Source organism: Trichomonas vaginalis, chromosome IV (assembly GCF_026262505.1).
Source record: "Trichomonas vaginalis G3 chromosome IV, whole genome shotgun sequence".
In the NCBI taxonomy this organism is placed as follows: domain Eukaryota; phylum Parabasalia; order Trichomonadida; family Trichomonadidae; genus Trichomonas; species Trichomonas vaginalis.
The window spans coordinates 11,692,864-11,712,378 of record NC_067206.1 but is presented as its reverse complement, the minus strand read 5'-3'; the positions used below and the strand labels follow the sequence as shown (position 1 = coordinate 11,712,378).

The 19,515-nt window shown below is 31.0% G+C and overlaps 9 protein-coding genes and 1 pseudogene across 10 annotated transcripts, besides 1 other annotated feature; 5 read left to right on the top strand and 5 right to left on the bottom strand.

The window, feature by feature from the left end:
• Positions 1-270: 270 nt before the first annotated feature.
• Positions 271-903, top strand: TVAGG3_0073670 (uncharacterized protein; the record flags this gene model as incomplete). The annotated part of the gene is made up of 1 exon (XM_001325985.1): positions 272-601. The coding sequence occupies one exon, from the start codon at positions 272-274 to the stop codon at positions 599-601; it is 330 nt and encodes a 109-aa protein (XP_001326020.1).
• Positions 904-981: 78 nt separating this feature from the next.
• TVAGG3_0073660 (surface antigen family) lies at positions 982-3,419 on the bottom strand (the record flags this gene model as incomplete). The annotated part of the gene is made up of 1 exon (XM_001325986.2): positions 1,464-3,386. One exon carries the CDS (start codon positions 3,384-3,386, stop codon positions 1,464-1,466), a length of 1,923 nt encoding a protein of 640 aa, XP_001326021.1.
• A 1,346-nt stretch (positions 3,420-4,765) lies between these two features.
• TVAGG3_0073650 lies at positions 4,766-6,337 on the top strand (annotated as a pseudogene). The gene has a single exon: positions 4,777-5,794. A coding segment is annotated over exon 1 (1,018 nt).
• A 226-nt stretch (positions 6,338-6,563) lies between these two features.
• On the top strand, positions 6,564-7,522 carry TVAGG3_0073640 (uncharacterized protein; the record flags this gene model as incomplete). Its single annotated transcript, XM_001325988.2, has 1 exon — positions 6,887-7,522. One exon carries the CDS (start codon positions 6,887-6,889, stop codon positions 7,520-7,522), a length of 636 nt encoding a protein of 211 aa, XP_001326023.1.
• A 454-nt stretch (positions 7,523-7,976) lies between these two features.
• TVAGG3_0073630 (endonuclease I family) lies at positions 7,977-8,768 on the bottom strand (the record flags this gene model as incomplete). The annotated part of the gene is made up of 1 exon (XM_001325989.2): positions 8,051-8,728. The coding sequence occupies one exon, from the start codon at positions 8,726-8,728 to the stop codon at positions 8,051-8,053; it is 678 nt and encodes a 225-aa protein (XP_001326024.1).
• An 854-nt stretch (positions 8,769-9,622) lies between these two features.
• Positions 9,623-10,009: a mobile genetic element.
• Positions 10,010-10,330: 321 nt separating this feature from the next.
• Positions 10,331-12,156, bottom strand: TVAGG3_0073610 (armadillo (ARM) repeat-containing protein family; the record flags this gene model as incomplete). Its single annotated transcript, XM_001325990.1, has 1 exon — positions 10,771-12,156. The coding sequence occupies one exon, from the start codon at positions 12,154-12,156 to the stop codon at positions 10,771-10,773; it is 1,386 nt and encodes a 461-aa protein (XP_001326025.1).
• A 99-nt stretch (positions 12,157-12,255) lies between these two features.
• TVAGG3_0073600 (uncharacterized protein) lies at positions 12,256-14,089 on the top strand (the record flags this gene model as incomplete). The annotated part of the gene is made up of 1 exon (XM_001325991.1): positions 12,256-13,605. The coding sequence occupies one exon, from the start codon at positions 12,256-12,258 to the stop codon at positions 13,603-13,605; it is 1,350 nt and encodes a 449-aa protein (XP_001326026.1).
• A 53-nt stretch (positions 14,090-14,142) lies between these two features.
• Positions 14,143-14,727, bottom strand: TVAGG3_0073590 (uncharacterized protein; the record flags this gene model as incomplete). The annotated part of the gene is made up of 1 exon (XM_001325992.1): positions 14,236-14,721. One exon carries the CDS (start codon positions 14,719-14,721, stop codon positions 14,236-14,238), a length of 486 nt encoding a protein of 161 aa, XP_001326027.1.
• A 1,228-nt stretch (positions 14,728-15,955) lies between these two features.
• TVAGG3_0073580 (deoxyribose-phosphate aldolase protein) lies at positions 15,956-16,738 on the top strand (the record flags this gene model as incomplete). Its single annotated transcript, XM_001325993.2, has 1 exon — positions 15,969-16,718. One exon carries the CDS (start codon positions 15,969-15,971, stop codon positions 16,716-16,718), a length of 750 nt encoding a protein of 249 aa, XP_001326028.1.
• Positions 16,739-17,010: 272 nt separating this feature from the next.
• Positions 17,011-17,761, bottom strand: TVAGG3_0073570 (NADPHx epimerase protein; the record flags this gene model as incomplete). The annotated part of the gene is made up of 1 exon (XM_001325994.1): positions 17,061-17,756. The coding sequence occupies one exon, from the start codon at positions 17,754-17,756 to the stop codon at positions 17,061-17,063; it is 696 nt and encodes a 231-aa protein (XP_001326029.1).
• Positions 17,762-19,515: the final 1,754 nt, after the last annotated feature.

Below are 19,515 nucleotides of genomic sequence, written 5' to 3'. Positions count from 1 at the left end.
AATAGTTGGAATGACTGCTCTTCATTATGCAGTGTGAAAATATCTGTTAGAAAGAGATGAGCTTCTTATCTTGGACTACTCAAAATACAGATCATCAGTTGTGTTTGCATAAAACTATGATTTGTCTTGTAAATGTATTTCCTTATGATGATTCTGCTTAAGTAATTCTTTGAACGATTCTCTACGGCAATGGTCCGTATATTAAATGATGTATCTTCAATATACACACCCGTAAAAATAATTGATTTCAAAAAAGAAAAAAAAAATTAAAATGAATTTTCAATCTCTTCAAGACAGGCAAGAGCTAATCGAAGAAATATTTGATGAACTTGAAGAGCTTATACTTGGGAGGAGAAATGGCTCTACAGATGAAATAGAAGATTTACTTTCAAACATGAATAATAATTTCTTAACTACCGGACCAAATAATAAATTCTCAAACTTGCCAAGAACAACTAAGGAATGGAGTTCTCTTTCTCCAGAAGAGAAAAATAAAATCCGCTCTCGACTTTTGGAATTATTGGAAGAAAAGAAAGCTCAGCTAACCATTGAAATCTCAAACCTAGATAGAATTGTTCAAGAAAATGCAGTTGAACGATGAATTGACGAATTACAAAAATTGCAACTAAAATAAAGGTCGTAAACCCCAATGTGTAGCTATGCATGAGAGCATTCAAAGTAATGTAATACCAACTATACGTCGCCTTTTCAGCTGAGAGAATCATATTGGCAATTTTGTTTTGAAAAGAAAAAAAAAGTCCAAATAGCAATATGTCATTGGCTTATTCGTTTGCGAACGTGAATATTAAATAAAAAAAATAATTTACTGTCATCAAATTTTGAGCCGTATTTAGGATAACAGCCCGTTTTCTCAATTTTATTTAGGCCTAATTTAAAAATATTTAGAAAGAACGGCAAAATTAATATAAAATAATATAATTTTTTTTTATAACATCATTACTATGAAAGGATGTGTAAATGATAGTGTATTTGTTAATCGCATCTGATATTTGCATGTCTGATCAGGTCCAATGCATGCCTTCACAGCGAAACGGTTCAATTTTGCCACATTCACCAAATTAGAAATGAATTCCTTTGAAGGCCGCACTTTAAGCTTATGCAGCCTTCAAAAGCATTTGCACCAACAGAGCTAACACATATTGGTATATTCAGCCAAGCCAAGTTGACGCAATCTTCAAAGGCACTGTTAGAAATTCTCGTGATGCTATTACTCGGAATAAAGATGCTCAGCAGATTGTTGCAGCCAATGAAAGCGCCTTCGTTGATAGTCTGTGTATTACTCGGCATAGAGAAGTATTTGACTGGTGATGCTGGAGGGAATAAAATCAAATTTGTTTGGTGAGAATCAAACAGAGCTCCAGTGACAATGGAGAAAGATGAGCTCTCGGAGGATATTGTTTCAATGGAAACACAACCTTTGAATACTCCAACACCAATTGTTGTTAATTGCGAGTTTTGTGGAATTGAAAAAGTGACAACTGTTTGCAATTCATGAAAGAGAACTGATCAAGTATGGAAACACTATTAGGCAGCGACAAATTAGTGATAGCGGAGCCAGAAAATGCATATCTACCGATTTTATCTAAATTTGGTGGTAATATTACTAATTCTAAGTTAAAGTTAGAATTAAATGCGTTATTACTAATAACAGTTAGTGAAGTGCATTTAAATAAATCAACTTTCGTTAATGAACAGTTCGAAAAACAAGAATCTGCTAAAGAATTTAATTTTGCAGGGAAAACTACTTCAGATAATGAAATGCAATCCATGAAACAACTTTCTTCTATCGAGTTTAAGTTGATTGGCAATGTTATTGTACTAATTGATGAACACTGACTAAAACATGAGTTTGGTAAAACAGATAAAGACAAAGACTCATGAATTTGAACTCTATTGAGATTGATACAGCTATAAAAGCATGATTTACCAATTGATGTGAGAATTCCACTGACAAATTCTGTTAATTTATAGCAACAATAAAATGAACTTGCTCCAAGAGACTTTATTGTTGTTGTAGGTAATGAAATAAACTGTAAATTGTTACAATTGGAGAATACCTCTGTTTCTATCGTCTCCAACATTGAATTTACTGGAAATATAATTTTTGAAATGAGATTTTTATCTTTAAATGCACCTTTTTTGATTGTTGTGACTGTATACGGGATATTTATATTTATATTTTTACTATTTTCGCCAAGATATTGGCTGATTGTCGTGTTTTGTTTGTCAATAATTAAAAATTGGCTGTCGATGTAAAGATTTGAGTTATCTCCGAAATTTATTTCAATTGTATCATCAAATACTTTGCCGTTCAAAGATTTGAGGCTATCTGGCAAAGTAATTTCTTTAAGATTTGGACAATTTACAAAACAAAAGCTGTAAAGTGTAGTAATAGTATTAGGAAGTACAATGTTTGATATGTTGGTGCTATAAAAACAATAATCTGGTAAAGATTTTATTGAATTTGGCAATTTTACTTTTGTCAATTTTGAACAAGAGGAAAACGCATAAACACCAAGAACGGAGACGGTATCTGGTATTTCAATGGTGATTATTGGTGTCCCACGAAACGCGTAAGAGCCAATTTTTGTCAGAGATTGTTGAGGAAAAGTGACAGAAGTAAATTGACAATTTGAGAAAGCGCTATCTTTAATTGCATTTATATTATCAGGTATGATCAAAGGGTCTGTTTTTCCCCATGGGTAGGCCATTGCTGTTAATGTGCTCCTTTCCACAACAATGCCGTTTTGAGAGTAGAAAACATTGTTCTGGGAACTTACGGAAATAGTTGAGACTTTGCAGAGCTCAAAAGCGGCATCTGAGATTGAGATTACATTTTTGGTGATGGTGAAAATGGTGAGAGGAACATAGATCCCAAACCATTTGCCAATTGATGAAATTCGACTTTCAATTGGAATATTAATTGTTGTGAGACTAGTGGCACCGTAAAAGCAGTTGCTTGGGATGCTTTGGAGGTTTTCTGGTAGATCAATGGAAGCAATATTAAGATTTTTGAACACAGAATCGCCAAGAGTTGTCAAACTTGATGGTAAATAAAGATTGGTGCATGATTTGCAACCTGAAAATGAAGAAGCACCAATTGTTGTTAATTTTTGGCATACTCGGTGATCAATAGTTTGTAATTTAATGCACCCGGAAAAAGCATTATTTCTGATTTCAATAAGATTGGGATTTTCCTGGAATGAAAAGGAAACAAGAGTATTTGTACAATTATTGAACGCACTTACACCAATATATTTTGCTTGACTATTAATAATTACATTTGTAGCACCAGATATGGTGCCCGAAAGTGTAGTGTAATCTGATGTATATATCCCACCGTTACGATCTTCAACAGTAGCCATTTGTTACGATAATATCATGATAAAATTTTTTTTGATTTCAATTTTTTTGTGAGCAACTCAAAATCAAAACCGTACTCCATACAAAATTTGTGTACCCTCACTACTTAGATTTTGTGGCCTTCAATTGAGAGGTTAGTTTTGATAGAGCACGTTATAAAATTAAAAGGGAAAAATAAATAAAATTTAAACATTTAATTATATATAATGTAAGGAGTGTAATTCCAAATTTTCTAAAAACTATTCAAATTTGAGCATTTTTTGGAAATAGTAAATCTAATATGTACATCGAATAACAACATGATTCATCACCTTTTCAAGCTCTGCAGTCAATTTTTTGAAATTTGATTGAAATAAATGTAGCAAAAATTACATTTCATTAGGGAATATATGAGTTTCTCTGGAAACAGGCTGATAAATTTTAAATTTTGTCCAATCAACATGAATGCATTGAGAAATTTGGATTGATTTTCTGGTAGAATCTGGAACAATTCAACCATGTATAAATGGATCATGTAATCATCATGAAATGTTAGTGTTAGAGTTCAAAAAAAACAGAATGAGTGGAAATCAAACACAATCTGAATAATTTTAAACGTATACGATCTTTAAGTTTGTATTTTGAATTCTACATATATGATTGTGTAATTCATTCTTTCAAATTTTCGGATTCAGGCATGTTTTGATAAAATTCATTCCCAAAAACGTCAATTAACAATTAAATTTAGTGTATTTTAAATATATATACGTATTATATTTTATAAATTATATTAAATTCGCAAAATTTTAAGTTTTAAACAAAAATAAAAAATGTTCAAAATATGAAATTATGCATAGGATATTAAAATTTACATGTTAGCAATTTTTTTGAATTGCTTTCAATTTTCATATTGAAATTTTTAAGATTTTTTTCTGAAATAATAAGCAAGAATATCAACCTAAATAATATTAAATTCCATGCGTTAATTTCCCCTCAAAAGTCATTGACCGCCTCTCAATCTAGCTTTTGTACTTTATATATTATTGAATGCAAAAATGGATCAGGATTCAAGCCATTGAACAAATATCTTATTCAAGTGGCTTGTTAATAACATAAGATTATCTAAATGGAATAAAATTCGATCTCATAACGTAATAAAACGGACATTTTTAAATGAGATAGCTTATATATTCGATTGAAATATGTATCACATAAGTATAACCCAAATAAAACTCAAAATTCTAGGATTTTTTTCTGAATATTATATGTTATAAATCAATTAATGTAAGAATTAATATCGCATTATGATGATCTTACAAGTAAATCCAATTCTGATCTAAAAGAAATTGTTTACATCAAAAGAGTTTACAAAGATTTTGTGTACGTTTATATTCATTTTTTAGATAATAAAGGATGAGTCAGAGTTCGGCAATTGGACAGATTCATCCAGCAAGAGCATCGAGAAAATCATCAAATGCAGGGGTTCTATTAAGAGTAAATGGATTAAATCATCAAACTTCCACTAGAGTACCATTAGGTGAAGTCAAGCCAACAATTTATTCAATTCTTGGCTCAAAGCCAACTATTACAAGCACAAAGGCTCCAAGTGTTTCAAATGATATAAGATCGAGTTCAAGTAGTAAAAATTTAGCTGACCATACAGATTATGAAAATGAAATATATAAATATTTGAATGATATCGAAGGAAGCAATCTTCCACAACCATCTCTATTTGAAGATCAATCGAATATCACTCCAAAGATGAGAGCAACTTTAATAGACTGGTTAGTTGAAGTTCATAATAAACTCAATATGCAGCAGGATACACTTTATTACACAGTATCTTACATTGATAGGTATCTTATGGAACGAGACCTTGATAAAAGCAAGTTCCAATTGCTTGGCACAGCGGCCATTCTAATTGCTGCAAAAACTGAAGAAATATCACCCGCCACATTGTGAAAAATTGGTTCATTATGCTGGTGATTCATTTACTGTTATTGGATTGCAGAGGATGGAAAGCTCATTATTAAATGTTCTTGAGTTCTCAACCAATCCTGTAGTTACCTCTCAATTTCTAAGGAGATTTATTTCAATCGCTAACGCTGATTCTATGATGAACAGCTTTGCAAACTATATAAGTGAATTAATATTACTTGATAGCGAATTTCTAGGAATACTACCTTCAAAACTTACAGCTGCTATCATTTTTTATGCTATGCAAATAACACATAATGCATCATCATTGAATCAAGACTTTGAGAAAAAAATTGGATATTCTATGAAAGATATTAGCCAAATTATGAATATGATACATAAATCTATTCAAAATGCGGCAGCATCTAGATTTCAAGCAATAAGAAAGAAATATGCTACCGCGCAACGAGAATTTGTGAGTACAATTGAAATTCCAAAAGAAATGTTGTTTTAATACTACTATAAATGTTGTTATTATAATGTATTATACTTTTCATTTCTACCTATTGATTGCCTATTGTTTTTTATGATATTTTTATTGAAATCTTATTCTATAAAAAAAAACTATAGTCATTTCGAATCATTTATGAATGTAGTAAGATATGGTTATTCTATCTACTTATTGTGGTTAAAATTAAAGCAAATTAAATTTACTTTTTAAAAATTTAAAAATTTGTGCAGCTATTGGAATTTGTATCATAATATATGAGTTTTGAACTACTTTACAAATTAGAAAATGAAAATATTTAATATTTGAGACCGAAAAAATTGTCTTTTACACTTAAAATAGTTTCAGATTCAAAGTTTTAATAATAATATTGCACTTTTATTTTTCAAAAAATTCTGAAAATCTATTATTTCAACTAAAAAACCGAGTATTTTAATATTATTTTTGTTTTTTTCGAATTTTTTTTGGAATTTTCAAGTTCGATATACAAAAGACAGAGTATGCTAGTTTTATTTCTTATCATCTAACATGATAAATTTTAAGATGATGATAACAATATATTTTCAATATCAAAAATCCATCTAAATTAAATGCAATGTTGAAACAAATATATTATAAAGTAAACAAGCATGCACTAAACTAGTAAAATATCCTAATGCAAATAGTTTAAATTAAGTTTTTAGTCCTATTTATCTTCATATTGGAAGGAAAAATGCGCAAAGTTAGAATTGTAGTTGACTTATAAGATCACCGAACTTATTGCTACTAAGTCTATTATATGATAAGTTTCAATTATATATAATTTTTAAAAAATTTATAAATTTTACTGTATTGTATTGGAATAAGGTTCTTTTTATGATATATCACTGATCTATTTTTTGTGCTTAATAGCCGCATACTGATAATTAAGAAATATCTTTCGATGTTTCGAGACTTTAATATATCACAAGATTGTATTAGCCAACTTTCTCTATTCTCAGCTTTCTACATATAACCTTTTATATACAGTCTCTAGATAGAGTTTTAGGCTTAATATTTGGTTAGAAACAAGTGCAAATACTTTGAACAAATTCGTTTTTTTTTGTCAACAATATTTTTATGGGAAACGAAATTTCCGCTACGAACTCAATAGCATACTATCAGAAAGAAATATGTGGTGGAGAGGATGAGGAAGAAGATAAAATCCCAATATTTAAGCTAAACAAGATCAGACTTATGGAAAATCACGATATTGAAGAAAATTCAATAGTTTTCTTATACACATTAGACAGAGATCAAGATGGATATGTTAATAAATCTGATATTGAAAAATTCATACGATTTTTACAAAGTGCACAATTAGATCCAAACGATTGCGATTTTGGATATAAATGTGGCGCCTATTGCACGGAAACGTTATGTAAAATACTGATAGATCAAAATAAAGATGCTCTGAAAGACTGGGTTATGATTGCAATTTCGACTTCTTTTCAAGTTTTGGAATCTGATGAAATTAAATTCATTGATGGCGATGCTGTCAAAAGGTTATACGATCTTCTACAAATTCAACAGCTTTGTGGCAGAAATTTCCAATGGGTTTTAGATATGCTTCAAAGACATGCAGAAGCTAACCTGAAAATGAACCTTAACGATCCAGCATTTGATGATTTAGTTCCAATTGATACTGTTATTAGTCTTGTTCAGCAAATCACTAATGGAATGATCGAGAGCTATTCTGCTTTAACAAAGCATTGATATTTACCTTATACCATGTTTCAATCATGCATCATACAAACACTGAGGATCATTTTGGCTTCGATTTTAATAATATATTCTTCATTATTCAAAAATGTATCTCATTACCTAGGAAATCTTGTTATAATAAAAATTGTTGTCTGTTCATTTTATTTAAATAGAATAGATTTTACAAGAATTCTTATAAGTAAAGGCAAAATCCGGTTATGTGAGCTAACCATCACTCATACATTATGAATTCTTATGCGTAAAACAAATAATTTTGTGTTCAATTTAATCTTGAATTCTAACATGAAATTAAATTGTTGAATCTAAGCATGAATTCAAATTAGATGTTGAAAGAAATATAAGTAACCACTATTTCATCTAATTCTGAATGCAATAGAACAAAATGCCTTAAATTATGTGAACTTTGAATAAGATTAACATGGAAAAAAGCAAGAAAATAAAGTCTCATGAAAGTATTTATTAAAACCTTGATTAAATCAAGGGATTATTTTTGTGAGAGGAAATAATATTCAGAATCTTTTAGAAAGCCTTATCAACGAGTGTGAAATCGTCAATGTATGGATTTCTGTTGCCTTGTGTCTTGTTAGCGCGGTCGTTTCTAGCAATTTCGAATGCTTGTGGAGGATTGTTCGAATTCCACTTCTTAAGGAGGGCTACATCGAACTTACTTGAGATGTCGTACTGGTCGTATACAGTGTAGAAGTAAAAGATTGCGCGAGCTACACGACCTTTATCTTGGTCGATTGGCATGAAGTTTGTTGCTGAGATGCAATCGTATTCTGCTGGGTTCGAAGGCTTAGAATTCTGGCACTGGTTCTTGTTGCACCAGTACTTGCAGGTGTTGCGATCTAATTCACCGTATGGTAAGTTTCCACGCATGTTATTAATCTTTGAAGGGCTGGCAAAGAGATGGTGTATATCTGATTTCATTGGCTCCTTCTTATCAAATGTACTCTGTGGAACAATGTGTTCAGCGTTGACGTCTGTTGAAGATGGCATCTTATTTGAGCCACATGTCCATGGATATGGTGTGCTGACGTAAATGAGAGTCATCTCGTTGTTTGCACACTCAACGTTGTTGTACGATAACTTGCGGCCTTCGTTGTAACCGAGAGTTTTGTGAGCTCCATAGAGGCGCTTGAGCTGCTGACGAACGGTTTCGTTAACTCTTGGCCTTACATTGGGAAGGCGGTACATAACAAACGTAGAAAGCATCGTAATGATCTGATTGTAAAATTCTGAACCGTTTCTTTAATATAAATTCAATGAGGTCTTTGAAAAATTATAATTCAAAAAGAAGAAGAGTAAGAAGGCCACTCTTACGAAATTTATTAATACTATAGATTTATTGGGAATTTTATTTTTATCCAAACTGCATGGTCGTTCTTCTCATTTTTTTTACTTGATTTTTTGAGAGTCCAAGATTTTGGAAAATTCCTAGCAAAAGGAATGAAGGACTGTTGCATGCTAAGTAGTGTCAACGATAGAAATTGAGATCCTATTAATCGTCGAGGAAGTACGATTATTTTTTGGGCGAAAAAGTATCTTAAAATATGATTATTAATATGTTTTTAAAATAAAAAATTTGAAAGTTAATTTGAGATTCTCATATAATTTTTTGAATGAAAAAAATAAATATAGTCTATATGAGTTTTTGAATAATCACACTTGAGATATATCTAAAAAATAATTAAAAATAGAGTTTGAGAAGACTTTTCAAGGTGTAATGAAAAGTGTGATATAGAAAATAATTATAGATATTTTAATTTTATATATTGTGCTAAGCATTATATTAAATTTTTAGGAAAAACACTTTTCATAAGTATTCAATATTTGAAAATACGCTCCAAAAAAGAATAGATTCTTTTATATTCGCTTATATAAAAGGAGACTCTCTATCAGATGCGAATGCCTGAATTCAGCACCTCTGATAGAGAGTTTCCTCTTATATACGCAAATCTTTTTCATTCGTTTTTGTTAATATAAAAACATAAAAAGCTACCAATATGAGAAATTAAACCCTGCGAGGCACCAGTCTAGAACTGGCACTTCGCAGGGTTGAATTTCTCTTGACAAAATACAATAATCAAATGCTCCAAAGTTTTCAAATTTTTATTAGGAATAGGAGCCTACAAAGCACTGATTATATATCAGTGCCTGGTAGGCTCCTATTCCTTCTCTAAATGGGAGAAACTTTGTTTGAATAAGATAACATGCGAACAAAGTTTCTCCCATTTAGAGTGGGATTTGGAGGGTGGGAGGTACATAGATAGACTATGTATCTCTCACCCTCCAATTCCCTCGGGAAAGTTCGAAAACTTTGGTGCAATCAGCAACGATTGCACCAAAGTTTTTGCGTTTAATTGAAGGAATTGCTCTTTATGATATATACAGTTACAATGCATATATCATAAGGAGCAATTCCTTCCAGATATCTGGCAAACTTGCTCGCAATGGTTCACAATTGCGAACAAGTTTTGTCATTTGTCAAGAGAAATTAAACCCTGCGAAGCGCCAGTTCTAGACTGGTGCCTCGCAGGGTTTAATTTCTCATATTGGTAGCTTTTTATGTTTTTATATTAACAATAACTCATGAAAAAGATCCGCTTATATAAGAGGAAACTCTCTATCAGAGGTGCTGAATTCATGCATTCGCATCTGATAGAGAGTTTCCTTTTATATAAGCAAATATAAGAGAATCTATTTTTTTTGGACCGTATTCTCAAATATTGAATACTTATGAAAAGTGTTTTTTTCTAAAAATCTCAGAATATATTTACAATAGTAAAATAAATAAGATATTTAAATTTATTTTTAAATGCTTTTTTTATATGAGATTCTCAAAAGTTATATCAAAAGTCTGTTTTTTCTAAAATCTAATATCATAATCTATTTCTCATTTTAAGTACATCTTAATTCATTTTATTTTCTATATTTTTTCAATATTTTTGAGGGAATTGTGTTGCTTCCCCGACGATAAAATTGAGAGGTTTACACATTGACACTACTGAGCATGCAACAGGACATTGAAGTTCAGCCAAACGATAGCTGAATAACATTCTTTGAATGGAATACCATTGATGAATAATTTTTGATTGATTTCGGAAACTTTTTAAAAAATGGACTCGGTCGATGCTAAATGTGGATAATTATGATTGAAAAATATACATGAGTGGAAGCGCAATCTGAATAATGAATTGTAAAAAATTGTGACTTTTTTCGTCATTTGTATATTATAATTATAACTTAAGTTCAGATTTTTTGAATTGAGCTAGATAATATTTAATTTCGCGAATAAGATCTGAAACAACTGTAAACATGTTATCAGAGATATTTTCATCTTCCAAGCATTCTTGCAATGCATCATATAGTTCTTGGGAACCAATAATTTCTTGTGGTTCAACGATTTCATGCCTTTCGAAAATAGAAATGAAACTTTGTAAACAGAAAATTGCATTTTGCGTATATCTCTGGGATATATCTGATATCAGGTTAATGATTTCATTGAGTATTTCAGGTGTTATTATTTCTAAAATAGGGAGATCGCGATATTTATCAAAAAGAATAGAAAGGAATATTGTAACTTCTGCTCTGACTTCCACTCTTCCACGTAGCAATGCCATAAGATCAAGATTTGCATCCATTATTTGAGGTTGTAAATCTCTCTTTGGAATCAGAAATCTGATGATTTTTAATGACATTATTTGAATGTTTGGTACAAATGTAGTTTTAATATTATCTAATAATCCCTCAACATCAATGAATTGTATCAATTCATCTGGTTCCTTTAAATATCTAAGACATTTGTACGCAATACATAAAGCATTGTATGTCTGATCATCTAAAAAGAGTGGAGCAAGAGGAATTGGAAAAGGTTCTCTATCTAATCTTGAAATAGTAAAAGATAAAATTTCAATGAAAACATCAGAAGCAGCAAGGAATGGGAATATATTGTTTAGTTCGGATTTATGCATTTTGATGAATCCATATAATAATTTCAAGCTGATGCTTGGATTCCAAATATCAACACAAAATTGAACGAATGGAGCATTTTCTTCAAGCTGAGTGGATCCTGCTATTATCGATATACAGGCATTAAATAACTTACTTGATTTTTTCTCAACAAAATTGCTCAAAATATCAATAGTATGTTGAGTTAGTTGAAAATCGGATAGCTTGGCAGATGTTATTCTATCAGATACAATATAGCTGCATATAATAACTGAGTTATAAACGATGCTTGCATCAGAATTTGAGGAAATTATTTCTTGAAGACAACTATCCATTTGCTCATTAAAGCATCTGAGTACTAATTTCTTACTGTGTGAGTTCTGCAGTAAGTTTTTAATTATCTTTATGTATAATAAAAAATATTGATTGGAATTAGATGATAAAATCGCTGATGTAAAGTAATCTTGGATATCTTCATCAAGTTCTGAATCTTTTACTTCTTTTTTCTTAAGTAATTTAAGAAATAAATTTAAATTATATTCCAAATCGATAGAATTAGTGATATTTTGATAGCAATCATGCAATTGAGCAATAGAATCGAGAAAATCTGGCTGTGCTTGGGCCGATATATTTGATTGGCTCTCGTCGTCATACTTATAATCAGAAGTAGTCATTTAAAAAACTAATCAGTTATACTTAAAAGAAAATTGTTCTTCTTATCCATACAATATAAATCTCTATTTCAAAATTCAACATATTTATTTTTTATTGAAATGTCTTCGATTTATTCGAAGAGAAGCTCTCCTTTTAAACCTATTGATGAAATTAAGTCTGAATACCAAAACAAGTGCACTGAGCTGAATAATCTTAGAAATTCTCTTCAACAAACATATAATGAAGCAATAAAAAAATTAGATAAAATTCAATCAAGTTCTCCAGCCAAAAAGACATCTCAACCATCACCCATATCGAATTCACCCCGAACCAAAAACCTTTTCCCTAAAATTTATCCAATCCAATTATCTTCAATTAATGATTCACCTTCTGAAAAGTTTGCAAAGAAATGGGGATATAAAATCGAAGAAGAAAAGCCTTTAGAACACATTACAATTGAAATACCAAGGGAAAGGCTCACAGAATCTCCAATTGTTTCCCCAACAAGCACCAATTCTCGAAGTGTACTTGAAACACCAAAGAAATCATCAGCAAACAGCTCACGAGAATACCCACAGACTTCTTCCTTTGATATTCATCCTAAATTAAGTTCTGAATCTTATGATGACAGTCTTGAGCAGCAACCAGCCTTTCAACAGTCAGGAATCGGACAGAGTCAGTCAGCAGAATCTAATTCCCATCGTAGAAGTCATCCTACAACGTTCACTGGCGATGATATTCCTGTTCCTTCTCTAGACAACGAATCTTCACAGCAAAACCAAGACCAAACATACGAATACGAATACGAAGTGGATAATAACGAAAATAATACAACTCCTCAGCTACAAAAACAGCAAATAACTAAAAATTCGTTTACGATCGATTTTTCAAACGAATCCGAACATTTATCCCTTCCAGATACAAATACAGAGTCATTTGGAGAAGAAGAGGATACTGAACAACCTAAAACTACTGAGGAAAATTCTCAAATTTCAAATGAACAAAAAACCACAGAAAAAGATGAAAACAATGAAGATTCAATTATTCCACAACAGCAGAACATGGCATCAGACTTCAGTTTCGACGAAAAAGAAAATGAAGAAGAAGATTTCGTAAAACAGCAAGAACAGACAAAATCAGACATCCTACCTGATACGAAATCTAACATCACTGACAATGAAGAAGAAAATCCTGAAGAAGAAGATATATTCACTTCAGATTTGAATTTTGATACCAAATCAAATATTATTGACCAACCAGAAGGTAAAGCTACATCAGATGCGAAACTTGGCAGCAAATCAAATGTTTCTGACCAAAAACAGGAAATAAATCCAACAAATGAAGAAAATGAAAGTGATCCAGACATTTTTTCATTTTACGAGGAAGAAGAAGAAACAAATAAACAAGAAATTGAACAGAAACAATCGCCAAATGCTTCTTCAATGTCTTTGCCTTCTTCAATTAACTGAATTTATAATCATTTTAAAATTCTTCCGCGAGGTTCTCAAATTTTCTCTCAAAATTGAGAGAACACATTGAATTAGACAGAAGAATTAAAAATATTTATGTTTTTTATTTTAAAACTTAGAATGTAATGTATAACATACTTGGGCGCTGAAACTGCTCATAACTTTGTTTAAACAATTTCTGTTTATTTAATAAAATGTTGAAATTTTTATTTTTCCAAAAAAATATCTAATTCCATTCAAAACATCTGCAAATTTCAGAAGGGATACCTCTCAAGTAGCTAACTTAATGTATCGATTAGAAATTTTGATGGATTTCAAATTACACGCGAATTATTATGAGTTTTCACAAACAGCCTTATTCTACTTAAAAAGTTACTGACAAAGTAAACTTTAAGTATGATTGAAGTCCAATCTTTATTGATATGTCAAATTAGATTTTTAGTAAATGACTTATTTGATTTTAACACCTTATAACATGACCACAATGGATCGTTCTGATATGTTTATATTTTGATTACTATATTTATATGACTATTTGTAGTTATTTGCAATTTCTATTTTATTTTAATCTTTTCTAAGTAAATATATCTAACAATTCGATTCACTATCATTCCTCTTTTGTTCCTCTAATTACTGAGACTTTTCTTTGTTCATATGGGCACCAACAATTCTATATAACGCATCTTCAAGGATCGTCAGATATTGTCCTTGTTCTCTCCATTTTTCTAATTGAAGGGCTTCTTCTTCGATGGCATTATAAGCATCAATAAATTCTTGAGAATGGAGTAATCTATAAGTAAATCCCATATCAACAAGTATGGATTGAGCTATATCATGCTTCTGTTCATCGGATAAGTCTTTCTTGAATAAAAGTGGAAGTTGTTCTGCAAGATGCTCTTTAATAAACAGCTGCGACTTTTTAACTGACTCCTTTGAGATATGGCCTGCTGCAAAGGCTGATTCTGTAGTTAAAACATTTGGTCTTTTCGTTTGAAATTGAGAATAATCTTCATAAAGTTGTTTTGGATCGCATTGAAGATGATCTGCAGCTAAATCCCAGTTCCAGCCAAAGTATTCAAGAATTGCTACAACATCTTTTTGATCCAACGAATCCATTTGAAAATAATAATAAAATGAAATTATGAGCTATCTCCTTTGGATTAGAATTAATCAAAAGCAATCATTTCTTGTATATAAGGGTTTCGTTTTGCTAAAATTGTCACTTTTATAGCATATTTGTTTTTGGATGTTTTGCGAAACCAAAAAAAAAAAACTATGATATACAATGTGTGTGTAAAGAAAATACTTTATTTACTAGTTAAAAAATCATTTGGTATTGATCAAGTTATTTTTTCTGGATAAGATATTATATGGATAATTGGATAGAAAATACAATTATATAATCTTGTACCTGGTTTAATTAAGCTAATTGTCATCAGAAACTTGTAATTTTTATGAATTTCAGATTTTCTTTTCATTACTGCTTTTCTTAATAGGTCAAGTTCTTATTTACGTTATAAAGTATGATATTTACAAATATCAAGTTATCATGTTTTTTGAGAAATTATGAGAAACAAACAAAAATGAAAAAGATAGGAATAGCAATGAATAGTGATGTGGGTATAGAAAATGTAAGAGATATGAATGCAAAGCAATCAGTATTTAGGATATTGACCATAGATTTCGAAAAAAAAATGCTGCATATTGAGCGAAAACTATGATTATATTATAAGGCTGTCATTTAAAGCATAATGAAACTATTCCCTTTTCATTTTAATCGAATAAGATAATAAAGATTTTTGAATTAGCTAGAAACTGATGAGATGTTTTCACAAATCAGATTTTTAATCTCTATAATGCATAATTCACTCAATATCTCAATTTTGATATTGCGAGATATTTTTGCTATCGGTTTCGCAATTTTGACACAATAGCAAGAGGGTTCTATAAGCATTATTATCAACGTAGAATCTGAATATCATATCAGAAAATGTCGCAAATCTGACATTTACCCGACAAAATAGCAAAAATAATTGAATACTTTTCGCAAAAACTTTAAAAATCGATAAAAATATGAAATATAGATATTAAAAAGACTTTTTATATAATATTCATAAAGATTTTCCAAAAATATGATACCGCAAAATTAAAAAAGTGACGTCTTGAGTGGAGTCAAAGGTCGAAATTGCTAGCTAAATGTTTTTTTAGCGAAATTGCGTATTGTACGTTTTTTTCGCAAAACGAAACCCTTATTGTATAATATAAGAAAGTTCACGATTTCACCATATTCTTGGCTCGTAAACTATTGAATTTTCGCCACTTTTAGCAAAAACGATGAATTTTTTTTTTCACTTTCAAAAAACATGGATTATCCAGAGCGTGTTGAATACGTTGCTAAGCAACTTGGCATCACAGCCGAAGAAGTTCGTGAGAAGCTTGCTCATGCCCCAGAAGACCCAACATTCTGCCCAGACCCAGCCAATCTTCCAAAGCACATCGATTTCACAGTTCTTACAGCATTCTCAACAACACAGGACATCATCAACCTCTGTGAGAAGGCCAAGAAGTTCCAAACAATCGCTGTTTGCGTTAATCCAAACCGTGTTCACATCTGCAAAGAGCAGCTTGCTGGCACAAATATTCGCATTGCTTCCGTTGTTGGCTTCCCACTCGGTGCTACAACATCAGCTGCCAAGGCTTTCGAAGCTAAGGAAGCTGCTGCTGCCGGCGCAATCGAAATCGACATGGTTATTGATATCGGTGCTCTCATTGAAGGCGACTACAAGAAAGTCTGTCAGGATATTGCAGAAATCGTCGCTGCAGTTCCACAGTGCTACGTCAAGTGCATCATCGAAACATGCTACCTCAACGAGGAACAGATCATCGATGCTTCCATCCTTACAGTCCTTGGCGGCGCTCACAACGTCAAGACATCTACAGGATTCGGCACAGCTGGCGCTAAACCAGAACACGTCGCAATCATGAGAAAAGTTGTCGGTCCAAAGTTCGGCGTTAAGGCTGCTGGTGGAATCCGCACAAAGGAGGCTGCTCATGCTGTCATTGCTGCTGGTGCATCTCGTATCGGCGCTTCAAGCCCAGCTCTCTTCGAGTAAAGACACGTATACAGTTTAAACATCAGCATTTAGTCTATAATCTCTACAGTTTTACTTCATTTTTGTATAATTAATGAGAAAATTAACTTTTCTCATTTTTCTTCTATAAATGGCGGATGAATTACCTTAATTTTCGTTTTACATGTTATATTATAAGTAATCGGCCAATTATATATGATATTTCAGAAGTCTAATTATAGAAATATCAGAAAACATATTTATTACTCATATGAAAATCTTCAAAATCCAATGAGATCAATTGGGTATAGCCATGGTAAGTGTTAAATTAAATGTGATTATAAAAAAACTAAATTTTGTAATTAAGGCCTTATTTGCAAGTTTTTACTGAGTCTGTTTAGCAACAAACTTTGACCATTCATCATCATTCAAACAAATCGGTGGCATACCAATATCTCCGACGATTAATTCGCCAGTGTACTCTGGATGGCCAACAATGCCTTTCTTGGCAGCAGCAAATGTAACTGTAGAGTGAGCTTTAACGCATGCACCACAAATTTCGCCTGTATCTCCATTCATTCCTGATGGGAGATCAACTGCAACGATTTTTGGCTCTTTTGCGATATTGTTGATAACAGATTTGAATGGTTCACGTATTTCTCCGCGAGTTCCTGTGCCTAAAAGAGCGTCGACAATTAAATCGCAGTTAGAAAGTTTCTTTGTTTCTTCTATGCAGGATTCAATAGAATTCGGGAATCTGACATCAATTCCTTCCTTTAAAGCAAGCTTCAAATAGAGTAATGCGTCGTTTACATACTCGTTTTCCTTTGCAAGTGCAACAACGCGAACAGATTTGCCGGCAATTGACAAAATGTGGGCAATAGCAAATCCATCTCCACCGTTGTTGCCTTTTCCACAGAGAATTCCGAAGTTGTTAGTTTCAGGATACTTATTTTTGATATGTTCTGTTACACACTTAGCGGCATTGTACATTAATACGCATCCAGGGATTCCAAGCTCATGAATTGCACGACGGTCAGCCTCTTGCATTTGCTTCACACTTGATAATATGCTGCTCATATTTTTTTGTCAAATTTTGTGAACGATTAATTCAAATTACTTGTAATACATTTCATTTTTCATTTGATAGTATTATGGCAATAGGCAATTCAATGCTTGAGGAAAACCAAGTTATAATTAATGAATTGAGATTATGATGGATGAAAGAATGATACGATATGATTTCAACATACGGATTAAGTATTAATACTATAGAACTTTAATTTTATTCTAATATCGCATAAAAATATAAGCAATGATGGATTAACTGTATATTGTAAAGTACTCACAAAATCTAGATTGAGAGGCGGTCAATGACTTTTGAGGGGAAATTAACGCATGGAATTTAATATTATTTAGGTTGATATTCTTGCTTATTATTTCAGAAAAAAATCTTAAAAATTTCAATATGAAAATTGAAAGCAATTCAAAAAAATTGCTAACATGTAAATTTTAATATCATATGCATAATTTCATATTTTGAACATTTTTTATTTTTGTTTAAAACTTAAAATTTTGCGAATTTAATATAATTTATAAAATATAATACGTATATATATTTAAAATACACTAAATTTAATTGTTAATTGACGTTTTTGGGAATGAATTTTATCAAAACATGCCTGAATCCGAAAATTTGAAAGAACGAATTACACAATCATATATGTAGAATTCAAAATACAAACTTAAAGATCGTATACGTTTAAAATTATTCAGATTGTGTTTGATTTCCACTCATTCTGTTTCTTTTGAACTCTAACACTAACATTTCATGATGATTACATGATCCATTTATACATTGTTGAATTGTTCCAGATTCTACCAGAAAATCAATCCAAATTTCTCAATGCATTCATGTTGATTGGACAAAATTTAAAATTTATCAGCCTGTTTCCAGAGAAACTCATATATTCCCTAATGAAATGTAATTTTTGCTACATTTATTTCAATCAAATTTCAAAAAATTGACTGCAGAGCTTGAAAAGGTGATGAATCATGTTGTTATTAGATGTACATATTAGATTTACTATTTCCAAAAAAATGCTCAAATTTGAATAGTTTTTAGAAAATTTGGAATTACACTCCTTACATTATATATAATTAAATGTTTAAATTTTATTTATTTTTCCCTTTTAATTTTATAACGTGCTCTATCAAAACTAACCTCTCAATTGAAGGCCACAAAATCTAAGTAGTGAGGGTACACAAATTTTGTATGGAGTACGGTTCAATTTTTGAGAGACTCACTACTTAGATTTTGTGACTACCTTAGAAAGGTAATCTTAATAATTTCATTATCTACTTAGTAAGATTTCCAAACTTAATCTTTCCTCAGTTTGTTGTTCATTAATCAATCATTAAAAGCAAAACAATATCAATTTCTGTCAATTCCAAACAAATTTTTATAAAATCACAATTTGATGAAATAGACCATTGATATTGTAATTGAATTTGCACTTCAATATTAAAAAATACTAATTATTGACCGAGGAAGAACTGAAATTAAATAAAACAACGACTTAATTACAGAAAAGCATCAGCTTTAGCAACATTTTTAGTATAATAATCTCTCTTTTAAACATGTGTTGTCAGAAACAGGATAAATACGAGGTGAATTGACTGGACCTGTAAATCCTAATTTATTTGATATTTAATGCATAGATGCTCTGGATTGGGTAGACTAATCATTGCTTGTAAGGTTCAATTTCTCCAAGATTATTAATTACAGGTCAAGTAAAAGAAAAATAAAATTGACAAGGAGTTCAAATTTGAAACGAAA